Source organism: Coregonus clupeaformis, chromosome 30 (assembly GCF_020615455.1).
Source record: "Coregonus clupeaformis isolate EN_2021a chromosome 30, ASM2061545v1, whole genome shotgun sequence".
Classification (NCBI taxonomy): Eukaryota; Metazoa; Chordata; class Actinopteri; order Salmoniformes; family Salmonidae; genus Coregonus; species Coregonus clupeaformis.
Genome location: NC_059221.1, coordinates 28,215,939 through 28,232,363, shown reverse-complemented (window position 1 = coordinate 28,232,363; position 16,425 = coordinate 28,215,939). Strand labels below are relative to the sequence as shown.

Genomic DNA, 16,425 nt, shown 5'->3' with positions numbered 1-16,425 from the left:
GCTGGAGGAGATAAGATGCTCTGCAGCCCAAATAAAATGAGTGGAAAAACGGGTGGAGGAATTATAGAAGGAGAAAAAAGAGGAGTGGGGGAAGGAGGTGGGACGGTGGAGGGGAGGAGGTGGGACGGTGGAGGGGAGGAGGTGGGACGGTGGATGGGGAGGAGGTAGGACGGTGGAGGGGAGGAGGTGGGACGGTGGAGGGGAGGAGGTGGGACGGTGGAGGGGAGGAGGTGGGACGGTGGAGGGGAGGAGGTAGGACGGTGGAGGGGAGGAGGTGGGACGGTGGAGGGGAGGAGGTGGGACGGTGGAGGGGAGGAGGTGGGACGGTGGAGGGGAGGAGGTGGGTTGGGGAGAATAAGCCCTGCAGCATAATAGACTACACCTCATAGTTTGGACAGTTTCTTGTTTTCAACAGTTTGTCCATCACATGAGATGTGTTTGTGAGTTAAGCGAACAGCAATTGTTGTGCACATTAGTTTTCAGCAATGATACATTAGTGTGCTGTGTATGTTGCTGGTGTGAGCAGAGTTCATACATGTACAGTAACAGGATATAGCTGAACGTCAGTCCATTGCTGTGGTTTAGTGGGTAGCAATCAGTATCTAAGGGGATTGCCACAGTAGGGGTAGGGTGGCTAGTGGAGGTTTTTGGAGATAAAAGTCACTAGCTGGGCTATCATACAGTGAACCTCACTCAGGATAAGACATTGACGACCACTCAAGGCTCCATTGTACATAACATGTACATCAGAACATGTCCATATACCTGATCTGATTTTGTTCGTCCATCTACTGTATTTTATCTGCTATTTACCTGGTCCTTACTACACCATATTATACAAATCCAGTTCTTCTTAAGGAAGCCTTGTTTACATCGGTGCAACCTATATTATAAGTCCCAGAATTTAAAGCGGCATGAATTTCCTCTATGTACAGTACTCCCGTCCTTGGCGGTGCCAGCCTGTCCATCCTTAGTCCTCCCAACTCACATGGTGTACGCCACCCAATAGATCACATTGACGATGGCGAAGGTGGCAGGGAACACGGCCCTGGCATAGACATCTATGGTGTCGGCTTGGAGGGGCTTGCAAGCGCAACAGCACTTGGAACAACAACTACAGCACTTCTTATCCTCTTCTCTCTCCTCTGATGCTCTGGCCCCCCGCCCCCTCCTGGGCTCCCCGTCCTCCTCCTCAGCAGTCTCGGTGCCGGAGCGCTGCGGACGGCGGCTGGACACCATCAGGCCCTGGTTCATTCCAGCCACGGACAGGGAGAAGAGCACCATGGCCTGCTTCCCATTCTTCACGACCGACTGGAGAAGCAGAGAGAGAGATACACTACCAGTCAAGGGTTTGGACACACCTACTCATTCAAGGGTTTTTCTTTATTTTTTATTTTTTTTACATTGTAGAATAATAGTGAAGACATCAAAACTATGAAATAACATATATGGAATCATGTAGTAACCAAAAAAGTGTTAAACAAATCAAAATATATTTTAAATTTTAGATTCTTCAAATAGCCACCCTTTGCCTTGATGACAGCTTTGCACACACTTGGCATTCTCTCAACCAGATTCATGAGGTAGTCACCTGGAATACATTTCAATTAACAGGTGTGCCTTAATTTGTGGAATTTCTTTCCTTCTTAACGCGTCTGAGCCAATCAGTTCTGTTGGTAAAAGACCAAGTCCATATTATGGCAAGAACAGCTCAAATAAGCAAAGAGAAACGACAGTCCATCATTACTTTAAGACATGAAGGTCAGTCAATCCGGAAAATTACAAGAACTTTGAACGTTTCTTCAAGTGCAGTCGCAAAAACCATTACGCGCTATGATGAAACTGGCTCTCATGAGGACCTCCAAAGGAATGGAAGACCCAGAGTTACCTCTGCCGCAGAGGATACGTTCATTAGAGTTACCAGCCTCAGAAATTGCAGCCCAAATAAATGCTTCACAGAGTTCAAGTAACAGACACATCTCAACATCAACTGTTCAGAGGGGACTGTGTGAATCAGGCCTTCATGGTTGAATTGCTGCAAAGAAACCACTACTAAAGGACACCAATAATAAGAAGAGACCTGCTTGGGCCAAGAAACACGAGCAATGGACATTAGACCGGTGGAAATGTGTCCTTTGGTCTGGAGTCCAAATGGGAGATTTTTGGTTCAAACAGCTGTGTCTTTGTGAGACGCAGTGTGGGTGAACGGATGATCTCTGCATGTGTAGTTCCCACCGTAAAGAATGAAGGAGGAGGTGTTATGGTGTGGGGGTGCTTTGGTGGTGACACTGTCTGTGATTTATTTAGAATTCAAGGCACACTTAACAAGCATGGCTACCACAGCATTCTGCAGCGATACGCCATCCCATCTGATTTGGGCTTAGTGGGACTATCATTTGTTTTTCAACAGGACAATGACCCAACAGACCTCCAGGCTGTGTAAGGGCTATTTTACCAAGAAGGAGAGTGATGGAGTGCTGCATCAGATGACCTGGCCTCCACAATCCCCCAACCTCAACCCAATTGAGATGGTTTGGGATGAGTCGGACCATAGAGTGAAGGAAAAGCAGCCAACAAGTGCTCAGCATATGTGGGAACTCCTTCAAGACTGTTGGAAAAGCATTCCAGGTGAAGCTGGTTGGGAGAATGCCAAGAGTGTGCAAAGCTGTCATCAAGGCAAAGGGTGGATATTTGAAGAATCTCAAATATAAAATATATTTTGATTTGTTTAACACTTTTTTGGTTACTACATGATTCCATATGTGTTTTTTCATAGTTTTGATGTCTTCACTATTATTCTATATCTGGTACGGCCAGAGGAGGATGTGCCCCCTCCTCTGAGTCTGGTTAAAACAGTAAAAATAAAGAAAAACCCTTGAATGAGTAAGTGTGTCCAAACTTTTGACTGGTACTGTATGTCAATAGAGAAAGGCAATCAATTCCTTTGTGAAGTATCTTTACCTCACAACAAAGGCACCCAAAGGAAATTCTGCATGTTCAAAATGCAAGTGCTTGTAGGTTCCTACTCACATTTTTTGCACCTATTGTGTCAACCCAATGTCCCTTGAACACTATGTGAACATTGAATGAATGTTGTGGTACAAATGGGTCAAATGAGGAACGGGCCTACCACTAAACTTTGGGAAACACCAGTTGGGAAAGCGTTGGTCTCCCTTCTTACCTCGGAGCTCATCTTGTTGGCCTTGCTCTTGGCCTTCTCTTTGAGCCTGTAGTCGGCGTTGTAGTGAGCGAAGGCGTACTCGATGAGCGCGGCGAACACAAACACGTAGCAGATCCAAAAGTAGACGTCCAGCGCTTTGATGGCTGAGGCTCGGGGGAGGGACGAGCGGGCGCTCACCATCAGAGTTGTCATGGTGAGCACAGTGGTGATCCCTTTACCAAAATATATATGGAAATTACATTTGTGTTTTGAATAGAAAAGAGGAATCGTTTAAGTGAAATAAATTAAAAGTGAAAGTGAAATCAATTCTATCTTTTTTAAAGCGGCAATCAGTAGTAGAAACAATAATCGTAATCCCCGCCCCTATTTCAGTAAAAAGCTGAGGGATGGGGCTGGAAAAATGACATAGACAGAGCTATGGATGCAAGGACTGACTACCTATGATATCAAAAGTATAGTTTTAACCATGTTATGAGGCCATATAGTGTTTGTTTACATTTACATTGTTTACAAACATTGGCGTAAAAAACAAGCTTGTATTTTGGGTTCTGATGGGGTACGACAGTTGAACTAAGCTCATGAGGCATGTATAAGTTATATTCTTCAATAATCAATGGGTACAAATATTTCATTTATAAGTCCAAAAACTGATGTAGCAACTGCTGATTGCACCTTTAAGATGGAATACATTTTCTTCCTCTTTTTTATATTTATTAAGGATTGTTTTTGGTTTACACACCACAAACAACCTAAGATAAGAATCTACAACTTGAACTGTGATGAGGGTTTCACCTTTTTCATTAATCAAATATAATTTGTCGTCAGGTATATCACATTCCTATGAATATACTTCTCAATGATAATGCACTTTATTTTCTTCAAATTCTAGGTCAACGTATCTTTCACAACATAAAAGTAGACGCATTCAGTTCACTTTGAATTATTGCTGTCTCATTTAATCTGTGTTTTCACTGTCATATCTCTACTAACATACCCACAGCAAGCTAATAGCCGCATTCCAGGCCGACTAGTTTGCAGACTACGCCCCCAATATCACTAACAGAATACTCTTAACGTGATACTAACCCAGGGATACCCGAGCCGGGACTGCTGTTTGGCTGATCCAGAAGGATACCCAGGACATGGCGACCAATAGGATGGAGGGCATGTAAGACTGGATGATGTAAACGCCTCTGTTACGTCTCAGCTGGAAGCGAAGGCTGAGCCGCGGGAAACGTCCGGCTTGGAGTGAAAAAAGTACACCAGCATTAGCTTTTCAATCAGTCAATCAATCAAAATGATTTATAAAGCCCTTTTTATATCAACAATTGTCACAAAGTCCTACAGTAACCCGACCAAGACCCCAAAAAGCAAGTTACAAGGAAAATGTCCCTAGAAGGAACAAATCTTGAGAGGAACCAGACTCAGAGGAGGGGGCACATCCTCCTCTGGCCGTACCAGATTTTCCAATTCAAAAAGTCATAACATATCATCTACTCTTCTCTGAATAACATGAGCCATTCTGTCCGTGCATAGAAGATACCCTCAGAGGTGTCTGCGTTCAAAACATATTAGTTAAAAAGTCCTCTGTATAAAAATGAAGAGATATTTCACAGACATCCCACTGGCTGTTAAGTACAGTAACCATGGTGATAGCAAAACAAGGATAGGTGGGGGAAGCTCACCGGATTTGAAGTTCATCGTCTCCGTGACAAATTTGTAGTCGATGATGGTGAACTGGGAGAGCTCCAGTTTGTCCAGTCCGTGGATGTGTATCTGACTCTCAGACCAGTGGTACACAATGTCCTCTGAGGAGTAGCCATCTGGAACAAACAGTCAACAAACCAGCAGTCAACAAAGCAGTCAACAAACAAGCAGTCAACAAACAAACAGTCAACAAACAAGCAGTCAACAAACAAACAGTCAACAAACAAGCAGTCAACAAACAAACAGTCAACAAACAAACAGTCAACAAACAAGCAGTCAACAAACAAACAACATTCGGCCCAACAACAATGGAGCATCATTGGAATATTAAATGTATGTGTATGGCATTGACCCTAGCCTTGCTTTTGGTACTTGTGGTACACAATTTCCCTTTATATTATGGCCGACATGTAGCTCTACAGACACTGGGAGTAGTCTAAAGTGTTTTCCTGTCCTCTTCTGTTTTCTCAGTAGAGCAGGCTACAGCCTACAGGTTTTGATCCCTTAAGTTTAATAAGAGACTGTTCCAGACTTGGGAGATCAGGTGTTTTACATAATAAGTAGCCCATTTCAAGCATGAAGACATAGCGCATCTCTAGTCAGAACAGGCCTTGTACAAAACTTTTTCCCCCTGGCACATTTTCTGGCTGGCGCCCGCATTGCCTTCATTGTTGTTTTCCTTACAAATAATAACTTTGGACATGTGTGCATTCCTATCAAAGTAAGTGCCTTATTTTCTGTATATTGTGTTGTTGTTTCTATTGTAGCATACAGTATGTATGTATGGAGCATAATGTATTTACTGTTTTATTCACGTTTTCAAGTACTGGTGACAAATCATGCATTCCGATTCTTGTATAGATTTTAATGGACACATGATGTGTGTAAAATACTTTTTTGAAGGTTGTACTGATTATGATGAGCTAATGCTAAGCTATTTGCCAGCTATGTGTGGCGCCATGTTTGTTGACATCATACAATGCATTCTGGTTGTCACCTAAGCGTCTGTCAGACCAAAGATGTTATAACAAAACGAGGTGAAGGGATAGTTCACTCGACTGACTTATAGTGCTTTCAAGACAACTGGGAACTCGAAAGAATATGAGGCCAAATCATGATGTCATTCCTGTTTTAGCTTTCACGCTACGGTTAGGCTAGGCAGTAGGCTTGTATTTGGGGTGATGATCTGTGAGGTGCTAACATTTTATTTGCTTTGTGATTTGTCAAAAACGGTAAACAACTTGTCAGATCATGTGCTCCGCTTCTTGTATACACTGTAACAAGTACATCGAAGATTTGTAATGTGCTGAAAAGTGGCCAAACTAAGTTAATATTTTTCCAGCAATGGGCTCAGCCATCTTTGACTTTAACTTTGTTTATTTGCGTCTTATAGTGAATGGCATTCTAGGATTAGGGAGTTTTCGCTTGTCAAACATAAACAAACATGGCTGCCATCATAAAGAATGTAGCTGCTGTTGGCTTAGCTGACACACATCTCTTTTCGAAACAATATTACATTTATCCCTTGTGCTCACCAGAGATGTGGTACATTGTAAACAAGTCTAGCTGTTAGGTCGCTAACTTATGTTTAGTTTTTTGTCAGCGCAACCTGTTATTTAGACTGGTTTATGGAATGAGTTTGGCTGTGGATGTGTTCCGTGTGATGTTTGGATGAGGAAGTTTGCATTTATCTTTGACAATAAAAGGTGAAATTGAGGAATAAAGTTCTGAAGACCTTTATTTCCCATCAGTACAAAACAGTTTTTAAATGCTTTTCAGACAACAATGCTGTTTAGACGCGTTTGTTGCCTCATACGTTCTGTTGCTACTGTTCCAATCACATATTTGCAATGGTACGCTGCAGGGACCACTCAACAATGATCACAAATATGTGATCATACGCATCAAAGGGTTAAGAGTGGTAGGAAACATGACAGACTACAGGTATTGAGATCATATAAGTAGATACAAGTCTATATTAGTAATACAAGTCAACTCACAGCTTTCTAGGTCCAGCATACACTCCTGCTCATCCATGGGGTACTTGGTCAGGTCCATGTCACACGCCACAGTCGAGGTGATCCTGAGAGGAGAACAAGTCATTTAGTAAACACCCACGTCAACCACAATGGTAACTTGACCCGTAACGGTAGGCCCTAGTCATTCTCACTTTGACATTATCATTAGGCATTATATAGCCTTAACTTCAGGCCACGGCAAATCAATCGTTTAAGGGCCTCTCCAGCCCACACCATTTTCTACTCTCCCTCCTCCCCATGCCTTCCATCTCTCCTACTCCTTTCATCCTTCTCCTCTGTCTTTCCTACTTCATCTATGCTCCTACCCCTCACACATTATCTCCACCTCTCTCTCTTACCCTTCTACCCTCTCTCCCCCTTCTCATCTCAACCATCCCCCTCTCCACCTCCTCTTCCCATCTCCCCCTCCACTTTCTCTCCCCCTCCTCCCCCCTCTCCTCCCTACCCCCTACTCCTCTCTCCTCCCCCTCTTCCCCTCATTCCACTCCCCTCCCCACTCTCCCCCTCCTAACCGGCTGCTGTAAAGGATGACCCCATCAGGCTGCAGGCGAATCAGCTTGTTCTCCACGGTGACGTCATGGAACCAGGCGGACTTGGCGTTGACGATGAAGGTGTCGGGCAGCCAGAGTTTATCCACGAAGCGGCTGTCCAGCCCCAGGGTCTTGTTGGTATGGTTGTAGGACAGGCGGTCGTCCCGCCAGCTCTGACGCAGGAAAATGGTCATGGTGTACTCCTGCCAAGCAGTAACACACGGTAAAAACAAGAGCAGGCACATGCACACACAGACAGACAGACATACACACAGGCACAGACACACACAGGGACAAAGCTGAGCCAAGGGCATTGCCAACTCTGGTACGAGACCGAGTGGTGGATCACGTTGAGACTTAGGGCAGTACTGTAACTAGGAGAAAAGAAGATGGATAAAGGGCCTGTTTCAATACTTTTCAAATGTGTCCTTTAATACCTTCCCTTGGGTAATCACTGATCTGAACGGTATTGGTTAAGAGAAATATAGGTTACAAGACTATTGCTTTTCACCAATCCAACCTGGTTGAATCTGTTGAATACCTCAAGGGAGGAAGGAAGGATACCTTTCATAAGATGCATGCTCTGACTGAATCCCTATTGGCTGATGTGGATGACGCATAAGTGGTAGTTTCACATTGAGTTTTACTGCAACAGTACAGTAGCAGTGAAATATGGCAACCATTTTGTATAAAGGCCTGCAGGTGAATTTATACATTACCATGTTGGCTTCAGAGATGTGATCAATACTGGCTACTTCAATAGCCATGGCAACATTCACGGGTGGGCCTGTGGGAAAAGAAGTGAGAAAAGAAAACAATCCCTCCCTCTCTCTCTCCCTCCCTCCCTCCACCCCTCCTTCCCTAAGACAACCCTAGATAAGGATCAACGGCCACCCAACTTAACATTGCTCTACTGGAAGTGACATAGCACTATGTACATTCATAAACATGACATTGGGGGTCTCGTGGGCTTGCGCAGTGGTGTTGTATTTAGAAGCGCATACATAGCTAGCATTCTTTTGTAGTTTGCTCGATGATTAGCATGATTTGTGCTGCTGAGATTGTGGATACTTGGAGGAAATCTAAAGGGAGGGAGATCAGGATCACCGAAGCAGAACTGAAAGGCTATTTATTCAGAACATTAAGGAATCATACATTACCATTCTCCGCCATTCAGCACTTATCCCATAACCATTTACGTCAAATTGTATTCTATAGCCATTCTCCTACCCACCATAGAGATAGCAGTCATCAGCATTGACAAGTGGGAGGACAGTCAAAGTCAATGAAACTCACTTTGGAGGATTTTAAAACAAACTGCAATCCATAATCCCTTAGACTGTCACTAAAACCTAGCTCATTTTGAATAGTGACCCTTTGTGAGAGGCTCAGTTACACTTCTTTGTATAAATTCTAGACACCTATCGTAGCACCACTTTCCTTCTAATTTGAGTTGAATAGACAGAGTAAGACCCCACCAACTGATGTATATGATTCTTCAATGGCCTTAGATAGCCCATCAGTTGGGCTTTATGGTAGCTGTCTTAGCACATAAATAATATATGAGGGAGATTTTATCTTATCTTATTTATAAGAGGAAGTAAGGAGAGAGTGGGACTACATCATTGTTGAGCATAATATTGAGCTATAGGTGTGTGGAAGTGTTGGTGGTTGGCTGCAGTAGCCTTGTTGCTGGTTCACAAGGCCTGACATTGTGGTGGTGGTGGTTCTTATATCGACAATGCTTTTTCACCTCTGCTTAGCTGAGTTAAGCTGTGAGGTTGAGAAATCTAACGCTGTGGACATTGGATATTTCACATTTGGCAGGCATTCTTAGCAAAGGCATTCTCCAGCAATGCTCCTTTCTTTTCTCTCGCAACACTACGCACGTCTTCCATTTCCAAAGCATCATTTAAATAATCCCTTCCGCAAACTAATTCCAATGCTTAATTGCTTTTGTTTGTAATCTTTTGCGTCACGTTCAAACACAAATGCTTTTAATAGATTCAAACATCTTATTTACATAGGGGTAAATATTTATTTCAAATAGGATTTAAAAATGACAAAATGCACTTTCTTGGGGGCAGGGGAATTTAATATGATGAATTTGGGAGGAGTCAAAATCATTTGAGTCTGATTTTCAAAACGATTAGGTCCTATATACCTGGTTCCTGCTATGCTAAGAATTACTGTAAATGTGAGGGGGTGAAATGCAATCCAATGCCACGAGCAGTAGATCCCATACTCACCTCCTATCCCAGGGCGAAAATTTCGCGCATAGCCCTTCATTAACTCATCCAGATTAGGCAACCAGGATATTTGTATGTCTGAACCTATATAATCCCCAATGTCACTCAGCATGGCCCTATAGGGAACAAACACAGCACACTTTAGCACTCTGCAACCGCAGCACTGGAGAAGCCCTGAAGGAAGAAAGCTAGAGAGGCAAAGATAGTATTAAACAGGAGAAAGTAGCATTTTCATGTTGAACATAGATTTGCTATCGGTGGGCATGCAATTATCCTTGGTGGAAATGGAAGAAAATAGCAAACTTATCACAATAATACATTATTATAAAGTGCCTATTATCCAGTAGGGATTTTGGAATAATGAACAAAGCTATCTCACTTGAGAGCTTCATATTCCACACATTTCAGGACTAAAGTTGCAGTTCATAAACACTTGACTTGTGTTCTCAGCTTCAAGACCCATACTCATGAAGCGTCTCAGAGTAGTAGTGCAGATCTAGGATCAGGCCCTATCTATGTAATCTCGTCTTGTCTATGAAATATTATTAATTATAATATAAAAGGCTAAACTGATCATAGATCAGCACTCCTACTCTGACCCTGATCTTCTATGTGCTGCTTCTGACTGGACACGGTGCACACAGAAACGGACCACCAGGAGGCAGTGTTCGCTACTATGAGGGCTCTGTATATATTGTAGGACTGTTGGACTGATGCACTGATTAGACACAGGGCCAAGAGTCTCACTCTGAATCTGATCTAACTTTTGTATTTAGTGATGTAAAATGTTCAAAACGTTGCAGTTAGAGATTTAATGAATAGAGAAAAAAAATCCTTATTCTACCTGACTGACAATCATATTGATACGTGTTAGAAATGCATGTCTAGTTTAATAAAGTTGAGTAACATTGCACTCTCCTGAACAGACCCCTGGTTTCAAAAGAGACAAGAGAGAGTATTGTAAGAGGACAGACAGCACTCAGAACATGCAGAGGTGCTTCAACAAACAACATTCAAACAAATAAAGCCCTTTTGATATGTTACCCCTTTGTTCATAGTCGTTACATAGTAACTGAAACATACCCCTAAAATGTACCAGCCATTTTTGTCTTTTGTCTTTTAAAACCATGGAACGTGTTTTTGCGCCTGTATTTTTGGGTTATAATCACATCCTATGACATAAATAGATGAGAACATTGACTGAATTAATACATCAAATGAACTGGCTCCATGTGATCGACATCTGTAGTCTATCACTAGCCTAATTAGCGGCTTCTATATTCAGAGGTAGCTGTTGGGGCGTTCCATATGATTTCAATCCATTTCTGACTGCACCCCTTTTGATTTGAACTAAACCTTCCATAAATATTTGCCGATGATGGAAGTGGTCAGAAAGTTACTTTTTGGACCTGAATGCCAAAACATTCAGGAGATAGAAGTGCTCAAAGTTGACCCATTTTGCATACCCCACCCTACCATGAGACGTCCATGTCTTCATCACTGAAAAACATAAACGGTTGAGTTTGATATCATTTGAAAGCTTAGAAACAGGGTTGCCAAACTCTTCTATGATTTCTTAAAAAGAAAAAACGTTTTTTAAGCTTTAACATTAATTATCTAAAAACGTGTCAACTCAGATTTTTCAAATTTTCATAAATGTGTAGCTATTTTATAACATCTGAGGTGTTTGTGTTGTGCCCGTCATCGGTTGAGACACAGTTGAGACACAGCATACTCTTGAATAATTGACATTAAAGCTTAAAAAATGACATAATTAAAATAAAATAAATTATCTAATGAATTATCATTAAACAGTTTGACAACCCTGTTTGTACACTTTCAAATTATATCAAACTCAACCATTTATCTTTTTCAGTGATGAACACATGGATGTCTCATGGTAGGGTGGGGTATGCAAAATGGGTCAACTTTGAGCACTTCTATCTCCTGAATGTCCAAAAAGTCACTTTCTGACCACTTCTACTGTGGGCATGTATGGAAGGTTTCGTTCAAATCAAAAGGGGTGCAATGAGAAAGTGATTGAAATCATATTTTTAGAAACTCACAATGTGCTGAACCTGTGAGGTCAAATAGAAATGTGGCTGTGCAGACCATATGCCATGTAAACAAAATCCAAAGAGTTTAACAAAGTGTGTTACAGTACTCTGGATTTTGGTTTTGTTGGTCCTGTAAAGATGTAAGCAAATGAAAAATATTAAAACAGCCTGACTAAATTCCAATATCCACAGTAGCATACCACTTATTTAGAGTGCATGCCCAATACATTTCTTCATTCTAACTGGTATGCTATAGATATTGGAATATCCCAGAGGTGCCTCCATTTGTGGCCTTCCTCTTCAACAACTAGGTGTTCTAACTTAATAACCTAACTAATAAAGTGATGGGACCTGTTTAAAGTGGTGGTGTCTTGGCTAATGGCTACATGCTGACTTGCTCTTGTAGGTCTACCTATAGTAACTCCAGTGCGGTGTATAGCACCACACCACAGGCTACACATTATGCCCTCAGTAAAGGAAATGTGATGTCATAAAATGCTAATAGAACCGAGCGTTTGATTGGTCTCTAGGGGGTTTCTGTAAACGTGCGAGGCCCGCTCTCTCACCCCTCCACTCTCTGTTCAAAGAGTTCAAAGTCAATTTCCCATCGATGTTGTTCCTCTTAGTCTTTAATTTCAGTTCATTAGCAGGATCTCCCGAGGCCCTGCTTCGCTAACCATCTGTTTACTAGCTATAACAAACTGGTTATGTCCAAAATGGCACCCTATTCCCTATAATATAGTGCACTACTTATTGACATGGTTAGTGCACAATAAAGGGAATAGGGTGCCATTTCAGATACAGCCACTTCACAGAGGTGAAGGAGACAAAACACAAAAGGAGCAGACTTTCTTGCCTCGGATAGAAATATAAAAGCTTTGTAATGTAGCCCCAGCACTAACAAGCTTAATTAGCTTCATACAATGACATCAATTTGTACCTGAGAACTGAGAAGAGAATAGCACTAGTCATCCTTGCGTTTTTTGTTGTAAATCCTGAATGTTGACAGCACGTAAAGCTGGGTAATTAAATCTGCAGCCTTTTAAATGTCAATCAGTAGAGAAACTGTATAGGCATGAAATGGTGGCATTGCATTGATATGGCACATACAAGCTCTGTCATTTCCAACTTTGATCAGCCAAATTCATTCTAAAGCCTCTCTAAGCTGAAAACGCTCTCTACGCACTGTGGCCTTTCCACCACAAACCCAATGTAGTGTAACTGTGTTTTGTTCCACTGCTGGTCCCGCAGCCATTTGGCATCTAACCTATGGGGCCGCCATGTCTTCCAGTAGGGCATAAGAGACTGCCAAGAGAAGGCAAAAGGTCACTGACTATGCCACTGCTAGCCCAGTAAGCCAACAAGAATGAATTCAACCTCACATTTGAGTATTTGTGATATTTTTCTTTGAACATCTTTCAACTTTGCATCTCTGGACTACTTCCAGTAGTACTGCAACAACCACCCATTTTTTTACTAAAACATAGTAGGCCTAGGCCTCGTGTGAGTAAAATAAACTCCATTACAGGACATACTATATGAAACCTTAATCCTAAATGTTAAATATTTTAAAACGACAAAAATGCGACAGAAAAAAATGTAAGATCACATTTCAGTGAAAACTGTCTGCCATTTAAACAGTTGCCCTAAATAGGCTGTATTTACACAGGCAGCCCAATTCCAATATTTTTCCATTAATTGGTCTTTTGACCAATCAGATCAACTTTTTTGTCAATAATTGGGCAAAAGATCAGAATTGAGCTGCCTGTGTAAATGCAGCCTTACAGTGAAGAGGATTTATCCAGTGTTTACAAAGGCAGCCCAATTCCGATCTTTTTCCACTAATTGGTCTTTTGACCAATCAGTTCAACTATTTTGTCAATAATTGGGCAAAAGATCAGAATTGAGCTGCCTGTGTAAATGCATTATTATAGTGAAGAGGATTTATCCAGTAAGTGGGTTACTTCTAAGGATTATCACAACCAAGGCTATGGTGCATGTTACCTGAATCCATTTATGGACAGCTGTGACTCACACCAAAGGTAGTGAAATATTTTGCCAGACCTGATTCTGGCATTTCAAAAAATTTAAAAACACATCGTCAAGTAGCAATGTTCAAGAAAATGTTTGAATTTTGTTTCTAAAAGGTTTGGAAATGAGAGATGAGGTACTGTCAGATTGCTACTCCAAAACACTCACAAATGAAAAATGTGGGGGATCGTATAGTGGCAGAAAGAATGCTAAGGCATCAAGATCACGAAGCGAGGACAATATATCTTCAATTTGACATTTTCATTAGAAACACACACACATCTCAGAAAAAACTGTGAAAGATCACATTCTAATAACAATTACACCCTCTGCTGGTATATGTTGTCAGGAGTGGCAGGAGGCTACCAGGATTCACAACCTTGTACAACATTTTGACCTGGGACAGTTTGCAACACTTGTGTAACTGAACATACCTCAACAGTTTACGGTTTAGAGACTGTTGCAATGACACAACCAGGATGGATGTGTGTCACTCTGATGTCACCATACTGGCAGAGGCAACTTGCAAAAATTGATGGAAATTGACTATTACAATAACCTTGTGGAGGTAGCAATTGCATAGTATTTGCATTGTCAATGTATAGTTATTATGGGGTAGACTGATTTTTGTAAGTACAAGTGTATATAGGGACTGTTCCTTATTCCACTTGTGTTATAACAAAGACCACTCAATTTCATTACAATGCAATGAAAAATCAATTACAAAATGACAATGTAACAACACGCTGTTATTATAATCATCTCATTGTTATTAACAACTCATTTTAAGTTATGGTGTGACATTGTACACAAATCTATCACACATCATAGAATGTTACATTAAATACCACATATCCACTTTCGATTGCCTCTATCTCCTTATCTTTACTATGAACTTATGATCAGCATTTGTGCCTATGTTGATGATTGGTCCCACAGCACTAAAGCTGTGACTAACTGCTCAAAGGCTACATACAGTATGTTGGCATTGAGTAGGCTATTCCTCTGCTATTGCAGAGAAGTCCTCAGGTTTTAGAATTAATTTGTAATCAGCTCATTTTACGCAAATTGGACAAATCCAAAACAGGTAGGTTAGGAATTAGTTTCCATCAAAACATTATCTAGGCCACATCAGAAACAGATGCTATAGGCTCAATGTGCTTATTAAATCAGAACATAGCAACAGCTGACCTACAAAATAAGGGCAAAGTAGGCTATTATTGAATCGAAAAATGGTCCCTAATTTAATAATATAGGCTATTCCAAAATAACAAAAATTAAATGCATTTTTTCAATTAAATTAAATCCTTAGTAAAGCTTCTGGGAAAGTCTCCTCCGTAACCCCAGTCAAAAGAGCTGTAGCCTATACTAGGGTAAATCTTACCTGGTGAAAATGTTGCCCCTGATATTCAGGAGGGCAAGGCTCGCCAACATGAAAGTTATCATCTCCATTTCAACAGCTGGCCAAAGTTTCCCAGAACCAGAAACGATCAAATAACGGAAGGGGATCACACAGACTGCGTTCCTACGGTCCCATAATGTGGAGGAAGATCATGATTAAGTAAACTGTTGTGATGACCCATGTTCTGCTCACATGTTCTGTTCTGTTCTGCCTTGTCCCTGTCCCAGCCCAGCGCACAGAACGCACAAAGTCAACTCTTTTCTCAGACGACAACAGTAGCCTAGTTTACTGGAGCACACACTTGCATTCCTTCCCCTTGCGCAGCACTGGCTCGAGAGAGAGAGAGGACCACACTAATCTGTCTCTCACTGCGTTGCCTGCTCTCTGAGCAACGTCAGATTAAATCGTCCACGCATGGAAACCTGTGTCTCCAATGTAAACTCGAGGCAAGAAAAAATACAACAGATAATTATGTAATGGATTTTTATAAACTTTCAGGATTATTGTCATCTGCACAAACCCATTAGTTTTGATAAATCAAAACGAACAATAGATTCATTAACATTATGCATCCAACAATAGTCACGTTTATAAACAAAATATTAAAGGCTATTTTTTATATGTAAATATTTATATATTTTGTAAACTTTACCCCTGTTTTGGCCAAGAACATTACACTTCAGAAATCTGTTTTTGTTATGTGGTAAGAACAAGATAGACCTACAAGTTCACTCCAATCTATTCAAACTAGACCTTTATGATGTAGGCTAAAACATTTTTATGTAGTAAATAATTGATGTAGTAAATAAACAATTACATTTTCAGATACCAAATTTCCCCCATTTTGTGATTTTGAAAGTATTTTCATAACAATACACCTGCCCTGGTTTCATTTGCTCCACCCAAGGGAAGGAGGAAGTGACTCAGAAATAAAAACACTGTTTGCTTCCCTGAGGATTTTCCACATGGATTTGTCTTGCAACACTTAATATTAAACTATAGGCCTACAGTATGCTACACAATACAGTAGGTTGGATAGATATTCTCTCTCTCTCTCTCTCTCTCTCTCTATTCAATATATACTTTATTGACATGGAAAATAAACACTTACATTGTTAAAGTAAACATATAACAATGATGGTCAAAGACAGGAATATAATAGACAATAATAATGACAGTGGTAATCATATTAACAGCAATTACAACAAATCTCTCTCTCTCTCGCTCTC

The 16,425-nt window shown here is 41.1% G+C and overlaps 1 protein-coding gene across 1 annotated transcript; it reads right to left on the bottom strand.

The window, feature by feature from the left end:
- Positions 1-276: 276 nt before the first annotated feature.
- Positions 277-15,560, bottom strand: gabrd (gamma-aminobutyric acid type A receptor subunit delta). Its single transcript, XM_041856234.2, has 9 exons — positions 15,179-15,560; positions 9,707-9,822; positions 8,177-8,244; positions 7,440-7,660; positions 6,889-6,971; positions 4,867-5,004; positions 4,268-4,423; positions 3,182-3,393; positions 277-1,311 (listed from the first exon to the last, which is right to left on the bottom strand). Exons 1-9 carry the CDS (start codon positions 15,244-15,246, stop codon positions 985-987), a joined length of 1,389 nt encoding a protein of 462 aa, XP_041712168.1. The 5' UTR covers positions 15,247-15,560; the 3' UTR covers positions 277-984.
- Between the last annotated feature and the right edge of the window lie 865 nt (positions 15,561-16,425).

Bases quoted from the DNA above. Each gene is read 5' to 3' on its own strand.
- gabrd (XM_041856234.2), bottom strand. From the start codon at position 15,246: ATGGAGATGATAACTTTCATGTTGGCGAGCCTTGCCCTCCTGAATATC. The intron at 6,972-7,439 runs GTTAGGAGGGGG...TTCTCCTCTCAG, and splicing joins GTCATCCTTTACAGCAGCCG to GATCACCTCGACTGTGGCGT. The intron at 5,005-6,888 runs GTGAGTTGACTT...TGTTTGTTCCAG, and splicing joins TATGCTGGACCTAGAAAGCT to ATGGCTACTCCTCAGAGGAC.